The sequence below is a fragment of the Cupressus sempervirens genome, chromosome 10 (assembly GCF_028749045.1).
Source record: "Cupressus sempervirens isolate cs-2001-9-10 chromosome 10, ASM2874904v1, whole genome shotgun sequence".
Lineage (NCBI taxonomy): Eukaryota > Viridiplantae > Streptophyta > Pinopsida > Cupressales > Cupressaceae > Cupressus > Cupressus sempervirens.
In genome coordinates, this window is record NC_143127.1 from 630,072,249 (window position 1) to 630,094,326 (window position 22,078).

At 34.0% G+C, this 22,078-nt stretch overlaps 1 protein-coding gene across 2 annotated transcripts in view; it reads left to right on the forward strand.

Moving 5' to 3' along the window:
• The window catches only part of ABCI10 (ABC transporter family protein), a 181,567-nt gene that overhangs the window by 50,473 nt on the left and 109,016 nt on the right, over window positions 1-22,078 (forward strand). For both annotated transcript variants that reach the window (XM_089805661.1, XM_089805662.1), the window contains exon 3: window positions 7,039-7,125. In XM_089805661.1, the coding sequence (XP_089661787.1) occupies window positions 7,039-7,125 (87 nt within the window). The remainder of the gene's footprint in view (window positions 1-7,038; window positions 7,126-22,078) is intronic.

A 22,078-nucleotide genomic window follows, 5' to 3' on the forward strand; every position in this document is an offset into this window, starting at 1 on the left:
GTAGGACAAATCTTTGGCTGAGATAGAATGGTAAATGAAAATTAAGCCACCAATGCCAATTTAGCAAATCAGATGAACTGACAAGATAAACTTCAGCTGTTTAATATTTTACCAAATAAACTCTAGAGAAGATACAATTCACAGAAAATTGACCCTATTCAGATAGATAAAGAACTCCCAGAAATTTCCAGAATTTTACTTGCCAAAACTGAATTAACAATGTTTGCAAATCTAAATCCAATTGAACCTGAATGTAATTTGGATGTCTTTGACATAGGTAATATGGGAATGCAAAACTCCAAACTAGAAAGTTGCAGGGCTAGGACAATTCACAGCCTCCTCCAATGCAAAAACAATGCCCAACCAACGTGAATTTACCACCAATCCTCAATATGTTTGCCAAACAATGATGTGGCACAACATGGAATGTGTGCAGACCTGGAGATCAAATCGTGAGCCTTAAATGAAATAGCAGAGCAAAGATGAGTTGATGGCAGGCTCCTAGTCCAAATCACAGCTTTGGTAATGGTTTATAGGGGCTTCTAATGTAGGCACCAGATCTAGAAATTACCCACACAGACCTCTGGAAATGTATAGTAGGCCTGTCCAAGATGAAATGCAGCTCTCCAACGAACAACAACTGCCTAGGTAGAAGCGCCAGACTTTGACAAACCAAATTATGACTCCCAATTTGAATCACAGCTCTCAGAAATTCACCACTTCCTTCAATAAATTTCAGGAAAAATCCTCTCCTTAGACATAGTATGAAGTATGAACAGTAGGAGGAAAATAGACAAATTGTTTACCTCAGCACAATTGGCAATAAAAATTATCAGAATAATCCTTATACTTCAGCAAGGGCACCCAATTTAAAAAACTCAGAAAAAAGCCACAAAGGCATCAAAAGCAAATAAATATCCAAGTATGCTTTTCTCAACAAATGGGCTTGTATTTATAACCTCCAAATTTCTTTTTGTTGCCAAAATGTAACTTCACTCAGGAAGCTTCACCACACAACATTAATTAGAAGCTTCCATTAGATTCTCTCACTTGACTTGGCTTAACTAATTAATAAATGACACTTTCCATTGATAACTCAACCTTCAACTTAAGTGAAATTATAACTTTATAATAAGCCATTTAATTATTTAACAATAATTTGGCCACTAAAAATATAACAACTCCCAAAATACTCATCATTTAAATATGCCGTCTGAAATAGGAGTCATACCTATTAGTTCTCCATCTGACCAAATGCACTTTCCAAAAATAGAAAAGGTCTATCTCAATCCACACCAATGTACCACAATTAGTAAGTACACAAAACTAAGCCCAAATGAAGTCCGATTTGAGCCAAACGAAGACCAACCTGTAGCTTATTGAATTGTGGAGAAGATAAAACCCTCCCAAGTCAAGCCACTACGTCAGAAGACCCTCTATCCACAATAATTAGCCTACGAGGATCACATTTATAGGCTAATCTATGAAACTCTGATACTGACAAAAATGCGGACATTACACATTAGGGGTAAGTATTCAAAGTATGGATTAGACACTTATGGAACACATATGATGGCTGGAAATGAATTGGAAAGCATTATATTTGGATGGAAAGGGCCAAAGTCGGATTTGGAAAGATGGATTGCATGTGGGCAATGATGGGCTTTTGTGGGTATGGCCAAGAATGCAAGTTAGGATACATATGAATGCATGCCAAAGACGACTTTGGTATTTAAAAAGTGACCTTTTAGTAAAGTTGGATTCTTCAGATGTAATTGGATCTAAAGTGATTTACATGTAATCACGACTTGATACCAATATGTAATTAAGTTCAAAGGGTGAGATTACAGTTAAACAGGTTTGGAAAATAGGTTTATATGTAAATCCATATGAAGGATGGAATTACATGTAAATGCATATGGAAGATGAGATTACATGTAATTGCAGATGGAGAATGAGATTACACGTAATTGCATGTGGGGAATGAGATGCAATGTGCTATGACATGGAAAGTGGAATTACATGGTATTGCTCTTCTAATGTAATTGCATATGAAAGGAATGGATGTAATGTGCCTTGGCATGTAATGGCGGATATGGAATGGAATGATGCACTTGCACTAAGAAGTGGAAGGTGGAGTCAAGTGAAACGTGCTCAAGTTCTTGGGAAAGAACTTTCAATTTCTTCCAAATGAAGAAAAACGAGAAAGAAAGCAAAACAAACAATGAAAACAAGCACAAAAGAAACACATACTTTTGGTTTTAGACTCAAACATGCCAAGAGACAAGTTTCTTTAAAGTGCAAATTCGAATTTGGAGTTTGGGAAAAATCCAAAAGTATGAAAATGAGAGTTTTCATCATTTTTAAAGAAAAAATGCACTATTCATGGCATATATATGGACAAGTGTGCAGCTTCAAGCTAAAATATGCATGGAAATAGAAAGATAAGTATGAATTGATGAGCAAGTTTGAAAATGTCCACTTGGAGATGAAAGAGCCAAAATAGCAAGATTTATAGACTTGAAGACCAATTCTCCCTCAAATTCAGATTTACAAACAACTATTTGACCTCCTCCACACTTGCAAATAACAAATGATTAATGGGCATTCAATGATCAAATTTGACATGAGAATGCCAAAAACGTGGTCTCCACTCAAAAACGACCTCTATTGATCCAAACGTATGGGCTAGAAATGTCATTTTTTGGGTGATTTAAACAAAAATATGCCCTTTTTATGCAAAAATCTGGGTCATTTTTACAAAAACATGGCCAAAAAATGCATGTATTTGAGTCATTTTTAATTTGGGAATGCAAAAATGTCTTCCCCAAATGCAAAAATGTGACCCCAAAATGCAAAAAAGTGGATAAAAACCCAAATTTTTAGGCATTTTTAGCAAAAACGTTATTCATAGAAGGCATAAACTAAAGCATTTTTGACATCTAAAGGCAAAAACTGTTGGTAGTGGGCCAACGTCCCTCACAGGATTCAAAACTTGGCTTAACCACCTCCTGTGGTTCTATAAGACTATTGGTTGTATCGGGCATTAACAGTTCGATCTTTTGGTGCAATGAAAACTTTGGCCTTTCTAACAATTGGTATCAGAGCTTGGTCACAGGTTCGAAGCCTTTCAAGCCATGGCGAGTGATGTTGGGAGGGGGATTGTTGATAGTGGGCCAGCGTCCCTTGCAAGATTCGAGACATGGCTTAACCATCTTTTGTGGTTCTATAAGACTATTGGTTGTATTGAGCATTGACAAGTTGATCTTTTGGTGCAATGGCAACTCTGGCCCCTCTAACAAAAACGTGTTCTTCAATAGCAAAAATATGGATCAAAACCTTAAAACAACTTCTATTTGAGCCAAAAAGTGATCAAAATTGCCCCGAATCTGGGGATTTTTGTAAAAATGTGGCTTCAAATCTTTGTAAAATTCGACGATTTCCTCATGGATTTGAATATCAAATGCATGGGAATGCAAAAAGGACCCTAGGCAGAAGACTTCGTTGACTTTGAATGGATGGATTTAGAGATTGCAACCAAAAATGTGTTCTTGAGGAGCAAATGCATGAAGTTTTCCCTTCAATCTTCAAAATCGAGTTCCATGAATGTATATGCATGTATTCAAAGGCAAATCATACTCTTGGTTAGACATTGCATGTTTTAAAACACATGTAATAGAGTCTCTCATGCAAATTGCGCTCTTGGGTAGAGACTGCATGTTTTAAAACACATGTAATAGAGTCTCTCATGCAAATCGCACTCTAGGAGTGCATTTATATGTTTTAAAAACATGTATTTTAGACTCCATGTGCAAATCACATTCTAGGGAGTGCATTACATATTTTGAAAATGTGTTCAAATATGGCCTTTAGTGCAAAGTCACACTCTTTGGGGGTCATTGCGCATGTTAAAAACACTTTGAATATGCAAGTCTCACTCTTGGGGAGTGTTCGCACATTTTAAAACACATGTATTTACATGTTTTATGTGCTCTAAAATTGCCTTTTAACTCAAATTCGTGGTCTCTAGAGGCAATTGCATATTTTCATGTAAATGGGTTTAAAGACATGTTATGCACAACTTAAGTGATGAATTAAGCACATATTAATATAATTTTTGAAGAAATATTACTTAAATGGGTCATAAATAATATTTACACTATATATATATATCAATATATAATGTGCAAATATTTATATTGTGATTATTTGGAGTAACACCCTCTAGATGTCATCCTCATCATTATTTTTTAGGTCTAAAATGTCATTAGGGGCTTTGTTATTTAATTTCTAGTTTGCTAACCCTTGTTTTATTATTTCATTTGAAATGCATTCATTGTTAGCATATTATAGAATGGTAATACTAATCTGACTTTTATACTTAAGGTATGGATTCGATATACATATGATCTGGTTACAAATTTCATTCTTGTGATTTTGCTTGCTAGCTAACATGTTTTTTTCCTAGCCCAATATAATTAAAGATGGTTCAAGGGGGAAGGTCCTTTCTCGACAAAGTTTCAAAGTATTAATTTTCTTACTTTGCTAGCATCTCATTCAAAGGTGATGTATATTTTCAAAGGGTTGTAATCCCTAAAATTTGTAAAATTATTGATAAATATCAAGTTCCCTGGGGTATGCCCCTTTTAAATTTGTAATAATATAGGACATGTGTCCCAGGCTAGACTGGAAGTTTTTTTCTCCTTTGTTTCCTACCAGTGCCTACTTGAACGGAGTTCAGCTTTTGTAAACTTGTTATTTTTTATAAAATTAATCAAGGCTTCAGTCATTCACCGATTAAAAAAATAAAAATAAAAATATAATGTGCAAATATCATTCAAAAAGTAATTTTCACTAAGATGTTTTAAATTAAATACAAAAATTAAATCAAACTATATAGTTAATATAGTCACTTATGTGAAAAATTAAAAAACAACTCAACTTAAAAATATAAAATAAAGTGCACTATAATCATTGAAGTGATAAGGTAACTAAAAAACATAACATAAAGTGGATTTATGTTATATTTTTCAAAAAGTGAATGTCAACTTTAAAATATAACATGATATTTTAATTCGTGCAGTTGCACCTGGAGAGTCCACTTTTTGGGCACTAAAATGATCATATCTTTTGATTGCCAACTCCGATTAAGCTCTAAAATAGACCGAATCGAAGGGAAAACCGAAAGCAATGATTTTAGCAAAACCAAAAGACCAAAAACTAACAAACACACTCAAAAATGAGAAAAAGGACAATGAAGGCTTCAAAAATCAAGCATAGGCTCAACAAAAAATAAAAGTAAAAAGACTTGATGAAAGCCTTTAGTAAAAGAGTTCATTATGCGAATTGGACTTAATTGATTGATCAATACTATCCAATTAAATAATGAACTAAACTCAGAGAAATGCGAAACTAAGTTGAAATTTTTTTCGTACCATTACATACATTTTGTGGTGACAAAATGTAGGACAAAATATTGGCCACTGAATTGAGGTAGGTAACCATAGGTGAAGGAAAATCCTTAGGCTTATCCCAACCATCAGTTGGAAACACCAACAAGGTCACCACCTTTCATAGGATTTGAGCCACCACTATTATTGTTGCTTTTTAGAATAATAAATAATTCTCCAAATTCATCTCCCTTCGATGCCCATTTCGATTGAAGTTCTTTTCTTTTATGTCTCTTTTCAATGTAGGGAGTTACACCTTTATATTTGCTAATGCCCTTATGAAAAGGTCATACTATTTAGTTATGAAAAGATACATTTGTTCGACGAAAACTACTGCTCATTTCACTTCTTATTTATCTTCACCTATCTCTCACTTCTCAAATCTGTCTTTACTGCTTTACAAATCTACACATCCCATTTTACATTCTTGTTTCTTTCCTTCTCAACTCTTATTCCAGATCCTTTCTTAATGGTCTTTGATATCATCTGCTCTTTATATCCTTACCCTCTCTTGCAGGCATCTTCGTTGCCCACTCATTGTTAAAATATGGTGCATGCTTACAAGTTTAGGCACTCAGTGATTAAGGATAATTACTAATATCTACATGATGAGAGAAAAATCCACCACACATTCTTTGCAGGCTATATTGTACGTACCAGGCTCTATGTAGTTTCTTCTTGAGAATAATGAGAGTGCTGTCCTAAAAAGTAGATGATGTCTTGTCATTTAGCTTGACAAAGTAACTTAAAAGTGTGGAACTTACTGTCAATTTTTATGTAGTGCAAGTTTCACCAACTGTCTGAAGCATCATTTCATAACTAGCATTTCAAGTTCTATATGTATAGTATATAGCATCCCCTCGGTTGCCGCCCCCACCGTCCCGAAATTGAGGCCCCTTTTCCCTGTCTTGGAAACTCGTCTCAATGTACCCAAGAGCTGGTGTTACACTGGGTTTTAAAACAGTGACTGTGATCTAAATCTAAGTTTTAATTCAGGAGACAATACACTTGGTATGGACTGAACATTTTAGAGATAGCAATTGAACAGTTTAGAAACAACAAATGTAATTACTACACAATAGACTTTTTTTTTGTGAAAAAGGAACAATAAAGAGGGCTATTTTCAAATATAAGATTATGCCTTGAACCTTGATTTTAAACTTGAATCTAGTAATCTACCTAGTTTATAGTTTTACATTGCAAGGAACTGAAATTTTAGTGAAAATAATAGAGAAGGGTTCTCTTTAAAAACCAAAGAGTCATCCATCTTAGGGGTGTGATATGTGTCCTTGGAAGCAAGAACTTACTTTTGAATAAGGACAATAGCCTAGAAACTAAATTCAAGAGCACCTCTTTTAATTATTTTAACGTATTGGACTGCATCCTAGTGCACCGATACCGCTGGTGGATGAAAAGAGAAAGTCATTAATATGTACAATAAAGAGTGATTATACTAATATTAGTGAGTTAGATATTTTTGTTTGGTATCCATTGATAAGTTTTAATATTGTATGGCGCTATAAAACTGATCTTTATTACAGTTTGTGCATTTGTCTCAACAATCATTATTATTTTCGTTGACTGACAGGTTTTGGCAGGGCTTTTAAAGCCACATGGTGGGACTGTACATGTACAGAAGCCAAGGAGTTTTGTGTTTCAAAATCCAGATCACCAGGTTTTTCTCTATTCTATGTACTTATTATTACTATCTTTTTAATAATTTTCATTTCACCTCACTAGCACAAACCTTTAGAGCTCCATATATTTGAAATTCAAATTTAAGCTTTACTAAAATAATATCCATGAGTTACCAAAAGCTGTCGGTAATAATGTAGGGTCATCCAACAAAGTGCTTAATGCATCTCCCCAGAGAAAGTTATCCAAGCATAATCATTTTCATCCATCTGAAATTTTGATGCAGAAACACCCACACAATCAAATCCAGAAGCAGCTTGCAGATTATAATCATACCCCTTTATAAAGGAGGTTACGAGGGAGAATCTAGGCTAACCTGTGTAATTACAATAAATGAGCTCAAACTATCTATGAACTGTTTCTAGAGTGTATGTCCAAATCTCAGGGCCAAGTACTTGCCTAATAATTCCAAATGAACTAGGATAAACTAATTCTGAAATCAGGTGAGCATTCGTAATAGTTTAGTATCATCGTTTCCATCAATATTGTGCAAAACTTTATGGAGTTGACCAAGGGCGTGAGCTTAACTGGTTAAAGCATTGGATTCTCATTGCAGAGACCTGAGCTCTCAAATTACTGATGGTATATTTGATGTGGAATTGTTAGCTGTAACTCTTAGTCTTCCCTAGAGTATTTCTAATGTAGATGTAGTTTCTAAACAAGAATAATTCTAAGTAGTGATTCTTTGTCTTCCATAGGCAATTTATAGGATGTTTCCTTGTAAGAAGCATATATTAGTTTCTAATAAGCTCTTGTGAGAGCTTCTATTGGTCTCATTTTGCCGCTTATATGAGAAGAATATTTTTTAACCATCTCCAGCATTAGTTTTATTCTTTCAATACGGCATGCTTATAGTGGTAGAACTTTCAATGGCTGGGAAGAAATAGAGGATGTACTTTTTTCCATGATTCTTGCCTTTTGTGCCTAGGGATGGTGTCATTTATGGCCTTGTGGCTTGGACCAGCATCATCTCAAACTACTAACTCTTCCTCCAGAATGTTCTCATTCTCTCTTGTCAATCAAGTTTGAGATCTATAAATATTATTAGCAGTAGAATCTTTGGTCACATTAATTCTTATCTTTGTACTCTCAAAGTGCTTCATCAAGTGATGGCAAGTAGAATTTATTGATTGTCTAATAATCTTGTACATAACACAAGGTTCTGAAGTGAAGTTTCCTAGTTAGAGTTGGATGAAATGGGTTTATCATAGGATGTCATCATTTTCTTTGTTCTTGTAGTTGACTGTAAACGTGATAGCATAAGATCTTCCATATTTAGTAAATACTCCCATAGAAAGATTACAAGGTTTTTTTGGAGGATAAGGATCTTAAGACTTTCTGAGGTGACAGCTGCCTGTTCATGGTCTCTCAATAAACAGGACATGGGAATATGAAATTTTCCTTTAGATTCAACAATAAGATACAAGAAAACATAGTCTAAAGATCCCATCTTCTCTCCCAATTTACTGTCCTTCCTTAATTTTGAACTGTCAAACACAATCTGTGCAAGATGGAAATGTATAACTATCCAAGTAGGATAGTAATATCATCAAAACCACATTTGGGAGTTGTCTATAATACAAGTTAGATTTGCACATTAATCACTTAGAGTCAATGTCACCGTGAAGTAAGAGGACACTTTTATGAATTTCTTGTAATGCATAGATTGCAACTCACTCAAGAAGAGGTGAGATTCAATGCGGCTAGGAATTCTTTGATAGTGGAATCCTGTAATGTCCATATTTTCACAGCTCTCTCATAGTGCAGTTGGTGTTTGCTTTTGGGGGGTTTTAGATGCACAGTGAGTTCAAATTGATAAATGGAGATGAACAACACCTTCTGGAGTTATTTTAGACAAACTTATCCAAAATGGTCATTTTAGCACTTACTATTTATAGTAGGTTTACATGTATCTTAGATTGAGCCAATTTGGTGTTTGGATACACTAGTTCGTGTTTATTTTTAGTAGTTGGGCAGGCCTCTATTTCACCAATACTGAAACATATCATTCTTGGATATTGGGTGAAGTTTAATTCTGTTAAAAGAGATATTTTTTGATTTTTAGTTAGTTTTATATATTGTCACTTTAGGACTTAAGTGACTTGTACCCATTGACCTAGTAATACAACATTGTATTTAGAAAGAGGCCATTTGACATCCTGAGTAAGAGGAGAAAATCAATACGTTTTTAAAGATCAAGGCTTTTAATATTTGGGAGACCAAAAAGGTGATTTCTTTAATCCCACATTGGTAAGATGAGTGAATGAGCTATTGTGAGATCATTATAAAAGATATTCAAGAGATCTCTTTCAGGCATGCTGGATGAAGTAAGAAATTTATGAATTATTGGAGAGTTCTTCTTTAAGGGTTTGTGAGGATGAAATCCCTCATGAATGATATTCTCTTTTTTGTTGAAAGACACAGTTAGGAGGATCTTTGAGTATTCATTGTATGTTGTAAATCTGATCACTCCATATAGCTGGTACTTTGCATTTGAAATAATTTCAGTGGTGTGAAAGGGTTTGATTTGAGGAGTTGAAGTCTGAGATAAAAACCAAAGTACTTGACTGATTAGATATTGTTGAGGTAAATAGTTTCAGTTTAGAAAATTGCACTGATTTCATGAGACCATACTCATGTATATATATGTGTCGATATGCAGAATATTGATATGTATATGTAGACGAATATCGTCTGAATATTTTAATAAAGATCACAGCATTCAGAACTACTAATGCATATTATTATTGAAGTAATATCTCAGATTTGAATTTTGGAAACGATCGTATTTATACTGATTGTTATCAATTGCAAATAGACTTAGTTAAAGTCTTAAATGGAATTAGCTTTTGTTATGACTAATCATTGGGTGTAACCATTCCACCGATCAGGCACATCAGTGAATGGACATGTCTTCAAATGGAGACATGCCCATTCACCCATGTACCCATCCACATCATATATAATGGACATGCCGCCCGATATTGCAACATAGTAATTGATTAATGTGTGTTACATCCCAAATTTTGCCTTAAAATTTTAAACTGATTATAGCCGTTGAATCAAATTATTCCTTCATGATCATGTGAAATTGAGTTAGTTAATTATAGCCGTTGTATCGATTTAATTATCATATGAATATGAGTTAGTTAATTATAGCCGTTGTATCAATTTAATTATCATATGAAAATGAGTTAGTTAATTATAGCCGTTGTATCAATCTATTCATGATCACGTGAAAGTAAGTTAATTATAGCCGTTGTACATATTTGATGAGCATGTAAAGTTAGTTACTTTGACATTGATGAAATCCCTAACGCTCACTTGATGATTTTGAATTTGCAATTTATAAATCATGAATTGATGTCTTGGCGAGAATGTTGTTTTGGAATGATTACAGGAAGAAGACTGAAGAGAGAGGGGAAGCATTGCTAAATGGGGTCATTGGAAGGGAATGGTCGAATAGTTCAGCCATCAAAATCGACAGGTTTGACCTAAAACTATCTTGGCAAGGTTACTAGGACTTGGCAACATATTTCATGGTGGAACCGCATGAGCTATAAGTGGAACATTATAATAAATAATGTAAAATAAACATAAATTTTTACCTTTAAAAGAATTATCAAATATTAATATTATTTAATTTTTATTTTACATTCTCAAATATGATCATGTGTAAATAATAATAAGATGACACCATTACATCATAAATAATAATCCAATGATGCCACCCTATCATTGCGTACACATAAGCATAGATGAGAAAATATAATAATAAAAAAAAATTATAACTTTCAAAACCTTTCATCTTCTTTCTTTCTTACTTTTTCCCTCCTTTCTTTTCTTTCAAGTCGATTTGAATGACTTTTGAATATAATCTTGTAATTGAAGGAAGCTGTAGACTCTAGCTTATTCTATATTATGGATTCCTTAATCGATTGTCGGCATCCATTCTTTCTCCTTCGGCATTCATATTCTTTTTGGCAATCGAATTCCTTGTTTAGATATCCTCATAATTTGCAGAGTCAAACCGATATCATATTGTGCTCATCGACTAAGTTCTATCAAACCGGGGGTCTTAGAGCCGATTGGCGGATTCATTCCAAACGCAAGGCTCATTTTCAAACTTTTAGGTAGAGTCACGTAAGGCATCTGATACAACCCGTGAACCCTTTTTATACTCTTTTTCTTGTTAAGTTTGGACATAAGAGTTATTTCCTTAAGCCATCAGTTTTGATCATCTACTTCCTTAGTGCTAGCGTGTGTTGATATGACATTGAAATTATAGTCTGTTTTCTTTTCTTTCTCATATATAAAAATCCGAATATGTAGAGCTACCTTGAATCATTTTCAATCCATGACAAGAAAGTATATGAACCTAGTTTAGAATCAAATGCATCTTGAAATACTTATAACTGAGAGAACAATGTTCAGAACACCAAGAAATTCACCAGGTGGTAATGCCAGAATATGGTGAAGAAGGTGTGAAGTATCACTGTGAATTTAATTTGATAGCACCTAGGAATCACCGGCTTGATGGCCTGAAATAGGGGAGGATGTGTAGAGAATTTGTAAAACAAGAATGTCATCAGAATAAGATAATAACATGATAAATAATAACATTAGCTCATGCATGTTCCACTCATGAAGAATGTTGTCAAGCCGAATGTTGGAGATTGGGTTTGTCGATCCACATTTCCACCAGCCAACCCTAGTCCTCTATAATCGTCAAAGTTGCCTGCCATGAATTATTTTCGTAGCCCAAGGATTGAAGCAAATGAAGCGCCAAGTGAATTTGGTGGAAATCCTTGAAGCTAAGGATTTCCATCACATTAATTTCTCTTGACTTGGATTTTCTCCTAACTCTTTGTTGAGTAACATGGATCTTTTCTGCAAATGTAATAATATGGCCATTTTAATTGATATATTCCAAATGTAGATTTGGATCTCATATAAATAAAAGATGAGTAGACATGTCTCATGAAGAGACATGTCTCTATGGTGTAATCATCATTTAATAATATTATAGTAACATAAATAATAATAATATGTATAAATAATATATAAATATATATGTTATATCAAATATTACTATATTATATACAATAATATTATTTATCACGGATAAGTATATATATATAGGAAAATGATGATTTACCAATAACAATAATGAATCTCAGATCCAAACAATCCGATTGAAGCTACAACCTTAACACTCCCTCTTAGCTAGGGAGGATTTGTAGAACACATTATGTTCTCAAATATATGAAGAGATGTCATCTCAGTATGATATTCAATTTACTATAAGGCTAAATTTCTCAACACTGCCTCTTTAGCAAAAGAGCATTGAAGCAATTATAATACAAGATTTGAATACCACTTTAAGTGTGGTTTATGACAGATTTAAGTTATCGTGTTCAGCAAAATCCGGCCTAAAGAACCATAACAATTGATTTTCATTGTCTCCAGCAAAATCCGGCCTGAAGAACCATAACAGTTGATTTTCATGGTGTTTGGCAAAATCCCGCCCGAAGAACCATGATAATACTTGCTCCAACACATTTTGGTGTTAGGAGATGGATCAACTATTGATAAGGTCGTTACCTTACAATGGTTGAGACGTTTGTTATCATGACTTCCAACACTTTGCGACAACAACTTAATGAAGTTTGTCATGATAACAGGTCTACTATTTATCAGATCGTCACCTGACAATGGTTACCTTCTGTTTATATATGTCAATGAAAAATTGTCACCTTTCATTACATATCATATGTGAAATAATAACCACCATGAACCCAGTCAGAGGGTGGTACAAAGGCTTTCACCTCAATTCTCTCTCACAAAAAAAATGCATTACAAGGAATTTCACTTAGAACTTCTCCTTATAGAGAAGATATTGTTTACAAAGGATTGCACCTCAAAATTCTCCCTCTGAACAATGATTCTAGGAAGTTAGGTCCTCTAGTTACTCCCTTAGAGTTTCTCTTCCCCCAAGGATTCTTGTCAGAATTACTCTGAATCTGATATTAATCTTCCGATTTTCTAGTGATAAGTCAATACTTCCTCAGTATGAACTCAAGAGTAGGCCCATCAAACCATGCAGTCACACACATGTATTTTTAGACTCCCTCTAAGTATCAATCTTCTAAGCTCCTTACTGTAGATGGATACCCATAATCTCAATCATCAAAGATGTTTGTTTCAAGAGCCTCACTTTATCCATCTTGATCATTAGGATCTTTGGAGCTACTATCATTAAATTGAGTCTACACAATATTTGGTAGTATGTGTAAAGTACCAACCTTCTTTCCCTGTAAGAACATCTTAAACCATAAAGGAAAAAAAACAAGGCAAATAACCCTTATAGTATGTATAGAATTACAAATAAGAGAGGGACTACAACGAGTTGATAAATGTAAAAATAAGAATACTTATCTGCACATGAAGATTTAGAAATTGCCTTCTTAGATTATTTGAGAATGGAAGATCTCCCTTCTAAATAAGGTTCAAGTGGGAATGGAACATTGACTTTTATTCCCCCCACAATGTAAAATTTCCACTCATTCTTATATTGCTGACCAATTTTGTATCAAATATGACAACTCCTTTCTAAGTTCTAATTTGCTCTTTTCATCCATTCAAGGTCCAAACATTCATTTAGCTTAACAGTAGAAGCGAACATGTCCTTCCATTTTCTCAAACATGTCCACAATATGCCAATATATTGATCGATTATGATTGTGCCATGTGAATGAATCTACAACTCATACTTCGAGTTCCATTCAGCAAAGAGAGATTTGTAGATGGTTCAAATGAATTCTTAAAAGCTTCATTAATGTCTCACAACTCAAATTTTCTTTGTTCATGCAAAGGTATTTGTTTGATCTTTTGATTAAACCTATATTACGCACATCTTGCAATCTGTGTACTCCAAATTTATATCATTAGTGAATCTATCATAATGTGGTTTACTCCCTCTGAATTAATATGATCAAGATCACCAAAAGGTTGACTGTATCATATCCTCTATATGCTCCCTTTCTTTAAAAGTTGCCTCTAATGAGTCGTCTGTCTCCCTTTGAATCTCAATCTCCCTCTTTTTCCTGCAAGAACATTCTTGGAGGAAAACATCAAGGCACATAGCTCCTATAGTATGTATTGGAAAACTAAGAGAGAGACGTAGATTATATTCAATATAAGATCTTTCCAACAAAATGTGGATAGTTAGAAACTAATGTGATACTCTATTACTTTTAGAATGATCCCTATTATTCCAATACAATAAATATCTAATTACTTTTATACATGCATTTATTGCATCTTCTATATGCATACTATAATCTATATTTCCAACATATTATTTCCTTATATGATCGATATCTCAATTTATATTCACTTACATTTATAAGATATTATTATTTTGAATAAACACATATTTCAGTGCAATAATTCAGTATGATGTATATTATTATGTGATCATAAAAAATAAAAGACATTTCTTTTAAAATATCCATTTAATATTTCAAATAACTATTATGACGTAAACTATTATATTAATTATTTATTCTGTAAAACTATATTAATATTTACTAACTTATTAGTTACTCTTCTAATATCAAATCAATGATTATCATTATTTCAATTAAAATCATACTTCTAATATTAGTAATATCAAAACTTGAATATCTTTGTAAATTTCTATATATAAATATATTCATATACCTAAATATAAAGGAAATGTTATATAATAAGTTTGTCTAACAGATAAAATAACTTTCCCACTCAATAAAATACATTACCTTTTTCTTAGATACCTCACATAGTATACTCCCTAAAATTTCTGGAGTCGAGGATTTCTTCATATTTGGTGGACCTTCATTTTTTATTACTTCTCCATGAGCAATGATTACTCCCCCTTTATAAATATTCAAATGCAATGCCTTTCTCAGCTTGCTATTTAATTCCCCCATTAAATACTTTACGTCCAATATTCAAACGTGGCATTTATTTTCTTGTCTTTTTTCAAAACTTATTAAATGGTCACTTTTTTTTAATTCTACACATCTCCCCCTTTCAAACATAGTTTTTCTTTGACGCTCTTTCAACTTTCATCGTGTATCTAGTAACATTGTCCCATTTTATTATTTTTGTAATATCCTCTATGTTCTTCGATTAAAGGTAACGTCTGATTTAAATCCTGAACTAGAACCAGTCTTGAGCAATTTTAAAAACATCACATACTAGGCACCGTACAATAACTTGAAATCATCATCGTCTCTCCAAAAATGAAGCATGGATATATTGGTTATCATTATTTCAATGCATATAATGCTCCCGTGGTATTTACCATCATTATTGTTTCTCCCTAATTGGCTGGTGCTCACCCAAATTTGATTCGTTTGTCTTCTACTATGCTTACCGATAGTTACTCCTTACTTAGAAACCCTAGTTAAGTACATTCAGAGGTTGTATGCTTCAGTCTTCCCCAATCCAAATGGAATTCAAAAATTGTCTCTAATACGATGCTATCTTCAGACTTTGTCTATCACGGTGGTTGTATTTTGAATCATATCTTGTTTAATCTTCAAATTGTTATCTCATCTGGTTCACTCCGAATTCAACAATTTTATTTCTGTAGATTTCATCATTCCTATGGATAACTTGGAAAGTATTGAGTTCGTCTCCATACTCAGTGGTTCATCTTTGTATTGACATATTGCAGTCAGAGGCTTAGATTGAATTCATCATCGAATGACATTGATGCTTCTTTTTCTTTGTATCTCCAGTTTCTGAGACCTTCGTGTAAGGTATATGCTATGTTGTTCCTCAATCATGTACATAGACTGATATAATATAAATGTCATTTCTTTTGAGCATAGTAGGGCAATAGTCTTGGTGTCGAGAACATAGCTATCCTTGTGAGTTTTATTGTTTGAAATCATATGCCAACTTGTGTTGGATTTGCAAAGCTCAAACAATTTTTGCAGATTACTTTCAAACTTTGCATTTCATTTATTGGTGCAAGGTTGCCTTCGATTGAAGGCTTTGGGCCTTGGGATGAACTCCTTATCTAGCAATCTTATATTGTGATTGATTTGTCAAATCTCTACCTCTCTATCTGGTCGAATAAGATTGACAGATGTAGTCTAAATATACTTGTTTCGTGAGGTGACCATTCTAAAGGATGAAATAAAGGTGTCCATTGACATGATTGTGAGAGCAATCCCTAGTTGACGACATACTCCCTCGTTCAATCCAACAACATCTAGCTTCTTTGCTTCCCATGTATTTCTAAGATTATATGTACTCTCAATTCTGACCAGTGCTTCTTTAACCTGGCTTTGGTACCATGTTGAGTAACATGGACCTTTTCTACAAATGTAATAATATGGCCATTTTAATTGATATATTCCAAATGCAGATTTGGATCTCATATAAATAAAAGATGGGGAGACATGTCTCATGAAGAGACCTGTCTTTATGGTGTAATCATTAGCTATATATATATATATATATAGAAAACATGTATATTTATATACAATAATATTATTTAACATGGATAAGTATATATATAGGAAAATGATGATTTACCAATAACAATAATGTATCTCAAATCCAAACAATCAGACTGAAGCTACAACCTTAACACCCTTAGCCTTATTTTACTAATGTAAAATGAAAGACAAATCAAATGGGCAGATTGGAGAGTTGTGAGAGAAATGAGTTTTAATGATAAGTGGGATGAATTTTGTTTATTATTGATGCAATTTTATTTTTAGATTTTTTCTAGACGAACTTATGTTGGATACAATTGTTCAAATTGTGTGTTGTCTTTGATTTTACATAAATGTCATATCAGTCAGCAGACAGAGTCTACCACACTCACCTGGTCAGCAAAGCAAATTTCAGAGTCTACCGAGCGTTTGTAAGAATTACTCTATGGAAACAGTTTTTACCGAGCTCACTCGGGTGTCGAAGGTTTTTATGGCAGAAGTTAGTGTTTACGGAATTCATTCAGTTCCCAAAGGATTTTGTAGAGTTTGCAGTGTTAACCAAGTTTCAGTTGGTTAACATTGGAAATCATTTCTGGAGCAGTGTCTATCGAGCAGGGTTGGCCAATAAAGGATTTCATTGTTTTGGAAAATAAAGTTTAATTATTTCATGAAATGATTGTAGCTGACTGAGGTAATGATTATTGATAAATGTAACTTGTAAATGAGCTGACTTGACAGTTTGTAAGGTATAAATAAAAGGTCAAGTTTTGAACTCTAAATTGTAATGAGCGAGCATGCAAGTGTATTGATTGAAGAAGAAAGTGTGAGCGAACTTTGAAGAATGGTCAGATATCCTTGAGGAGCAGCAAAGTTTTATTTGATTAGAGAGGATCTAGTGGAGCAGAACAGAGATCTATATCAACAATTCAGTTGCATCTCATTAAGGTCTATTCATTACTACTTTCTCACCATTGTAGTAGTGATATCTAAATGTCTTAACAGAGTTGGTCTAACAGCCATTTTGTAAATCCTCTAACAAGGTGACAGTTCTATTGAATTGCTCTAAAGACTTCTAGCAAGGCCACTCCTAACAGGGTCATTAAATCCTTTAACAAGGTCACACCTAACAGTGTGTTTTGTAACCTTTAACAGGGTTGGCTCCTAACAAGGCTCACTTCAAAAGAGTGAAAATCAGTAGCTAGTTACTTGGTGGTTTTTCCCATATTGGGTTTCCACGTTAATTCTGGTGTCTCATGTGTTCATGTTATTTCTTTTATGGTTGCATATTAATCACTGTGAATGTTTAAAGATCAGTAATAAGTTAACATACACTGGATCTACCGAGTTACAACATTTTTTTGTATGTTTACCGAGTGACAACAGTAACTAGTTTTATAAGACATCTAAGGGATCTATGGATTTGTTTTTGTGGTAACTGATTCACCTCCCCTCTCAGTTACTTCATCTATATTTCCAACAACTTAATGAAACTTTCTTTTTTGTTTTGTAAGGTGAATTCAAGAAGGAGAAGCTAGAGGGCAGGGTGATGATCAAGGCCTCAAAACATCAAATGGATACTACAAGAAGATGACTCAAGCTTGAGGACTCGAGTGAGAAAGATAGATCCATGTTCAATCTATCAACCCACAAATTCGAATTGAAATCAAGAGCAAATTCAAGAAAGCATAAAAGATCCATCTACATGAGGACATCTTTGAGGAGAATCAAAAAAGATCAAGCTCAAAGGTTTACGAAGATGCAAGTGATTCAAGTCAATTCTTTCACGACATCAAACAGAGGATAAGGATGATGAGGTGGCAATTGATTGTCTCCTCCAATTAGAAAATTTCAATTTCAAGCATAGTTAATCACAACATGCTAAGTGTCCTATTTTCTCATTAGATTGAAGATCATTGCGATTTTTTTATCAGTCCATGAATTGGTGCCTTCATGTAATTGGTTGTAAATATGGCAACCCTAATTAGGGTTTGTGGGAAGAAATCTCGGCGCTTGATCTTGAATCAATTTTGGCCCTTCATTGTAATGGAACTACTATAAAAGGCCAAGGCCTTCTTATTTGTAACTCCTTAGCTTAGAGTTTAGGAGGTGAGATTAGAGAGCTAGAGTAGAGTAGGACAGCTAAGGGAGAGACTTGATGAAATTGTTGCTATGATGCTTTCGAAGTAATGGATAGTTCATTATTGGTTCTTCATGGTGAATTACTTGTGATTTCTTTGGAGTGTCGCATGGTTTCCTCAATCTTTCACTTGGAGTAGATTTATTTTCATGTTGAATTAGTTTAGTTGAATGGTAGCTGTTGTGGATGTTTACTTGTTTGAATTGAACAAATTTGGGCCACTAGCCTCTTGTTGATGGTAAGGGCGGCTTTTATGGTAAGTCGATGATTGAATGCACTTAACTTCAATTGATATTCAATCTTTAGTTTGCATCCATTTGATGGGATTGGAGAGGAGATATTGATTTGAAAACCATTTGCATGTTCCTTAGAAGCTTAGACTAGGTGGGTGGAGTCACTAGTGAGATTACATCTAGTAGAGTCCAAGTCATCCATGATTGCTTGCATTCACAGTTAGAAGCAAAAGCAGATAGAAGTTATAAGTTTAAGTTGGAATTGAAGTGGGAATTTGGAAAATTAAAGGCTATATTTTCATCTCACATTGTGAAGATAAATCCTTGCGAGTGCAAGAGTTGATATCCATTGAATGAATAACATATGTCCCTTTGTGTTAACCAATATATCACATCATAAAACTGAATGAAGTCCTTAATTAAGAAGGAACCTTGGAGTCATTTCATGATCTTACTTTGCAAGCTCAGCATGAGAGATGACCTTATATCAAGAGAGGATCGAGTGTTTGGTGTTTCTCCCCGAAACATTAAGTATTTCATTTTGCATGTTGTAGTGGGACAATACTCACATCAACACTTCCTTAGGCATCCACGAGCCTAGCTAGAGAAAATGTCATTTTCAGCGAAATAAAACTTAAAAAACATTAAAACATGTGCACAATATATTTTTTATTCTTTCTTTTTGCTCCTAAACCCTAAAACGTCCCTAAAATAGGCCATTCAATCATTTTGCATCTCATTTTGTTTGCAGCTGGACTCTCTTCTCATTTGGTCACCATTTTGGCACTTTGAAGGCAAGGTGATTATTTTCAAAGAGGTTTGTTTGTGGGGTGAGAGATAGCTTCCACAAAGGAGTTTTAAGCATCTAAGCTAAGCATTTTCTCACATTCTTGAGTCCTTTAATGAAACTTTTAAAGATTTTGATGATTTATTTCAAGTTCGGTAAGGAATTTTTCAAATTTCTCTCTAAAATAAAAAGAAATAAAGAAACAAGTTTAACTATCTATTTTATTATTTTTGATCATTTTTTTGCAATTGTATGCTTGTTGTTTACAACTTTTTTCCTAATTTAAATTTACTTAATTTCTTTTTATAGCAACAAATGAGATTGTATTGTGCAAGGATGGGTGCCATCGGTAGTCAATGTTCAATGGGAGGGGAAGGAGACTATAGTTTCAAAATTGATTTAGGATCTCCTTTATGGAGACATACAACAAGAATATCTTAGGTTTCAAGAGGCGACTCATACTTTGGAAGTGTAACTATTGCCAAAGTAATAAATGAAAACTATTCAATAGCTCATATTCCTGGGTCAAACTTAATTTTGTGGGCTCTTCTGGCCAAGGAATGACAATGGGAAAAAGGCAATAATGGGAAGCAGATGTCTAATGCACAACTAGCTTCATATGTAAAAGAACAAGAAGTAGCTGATAAATTGGTTAAAAGATAAAAAAAAAAAGTTCTTATCAACCTCCATCTGGAAAGGAAAAATGCAATTGCCCACTGAACCAATTGTATCCTCTAAACATTAGGTCTTGCAATTATCTGTACTGGGAGAGGAAGAGGAAGAAGCATAAATTATCACTTGCAAGAGGTCCATTGGACATCACATTTAAAATGGAGGCAAGAGAGCTTGCTAATCAAGCCATTGCACGTTGACTCTATGCCAATGGTCTTCCTTCCAACTTGGTGAGATCACTATATTGGAAGGAAACTATAGCAACCATCAATAAAGCACCGATTGATTATACAAATCTTGGGTATGAAAAGATAGGCACCACTCTATTGCAAAATGAGAAGATTTATGTAGAGAGACCTATTCAATCAATTAGAAGTTTTGGGAAAACTTTGGGTGTTTCTATTGTTTCTGGTGGACAAAAAGATGCAAAAAAATGACCACTAATTAATGTGATTGCAATGTCCCTGAAAGGAGAAAGGCAGCTGATTGTGAAGGGGAAATGAAAGATTCACAATTCATTTCCAAAATTCTCATCGAGGCCATAGAGATGGTGGGTTGTGAGAATGTGGTACACATGATCACAAACAATGTCAAGAATTGTAGGGGTGCAGGTGCTTTGATTAAGGGCTGATATGACCATTTTTTCGGACACCATGCAACATACACTCCCTCAACTTGGTCATGCAACAAATCGACACTCAAATAGATTGGTTAAGCAAATATACCAAGAGGGGGAGGAGATGCAAATGTTTGTGATGAATTATCACATGTTACAATTGATATTTAGAGCATTCTCCAAATAGGAGTTGTTGAAGGTTAATTATAATTAGTAAATTTAATTATTTATTTAATTTTAATAAATTTTATGTCATGATCAATTGTCAAATTGTATATAACTTTGCTTAATTTTTATTGACATATTGTTATTAACTTGCTTAGATTGCTGAGACCCGATTCACTTCTCATACTATTGTTTTGAGATAGCTTGTCAAGTCCAAGGGGCATTGAGCCAAATGGTTATTTCTAACTAGTGGAGTATATGGAAGGCTTCAAATTCAGAGAGGGTCCAAAAGGTCAAGGCATTGGTCTTGGAGGACCGCTGGTGGGCTTGTGCAATTTGTATTGGATTTCAAAGAGCCTATCATGACTATGCTTTGCTTTGTTGATACAGATCAACCTTGTTGGGGGGATGTCTATGATGACATGGACACAATGGTAGAGAAGTTAAAACTTCCCCATATAGACACATGAGAATGGCCCCACAAAATGTAGAGCCACATGCAATTAGGTGAAGGAAATCATTCATCATCTTTGGAAAAAGATGACTACCCCATTGCACCTCCTTGCATATGCCTTTTCTCTGAGGTACTATAGTGAGGAAATACTTTTTATGCTAGATAGTGTAGCTCCATATGTGGATGAAGAAATTGCTAATGGTGCTATGAAACTTTTGCAAGACTCTTCCAAGATGATGACATGCACAAAAAAGTTCGGGCAGAATTTGGTTTATTTTCTTTGGGAGAAAAACTTAGTCCAATTGCAATAAAGGACCAAAATGACATGGGAGCTATCACATGGTGGTACCTCTATGGCCAACCATTTAAGCA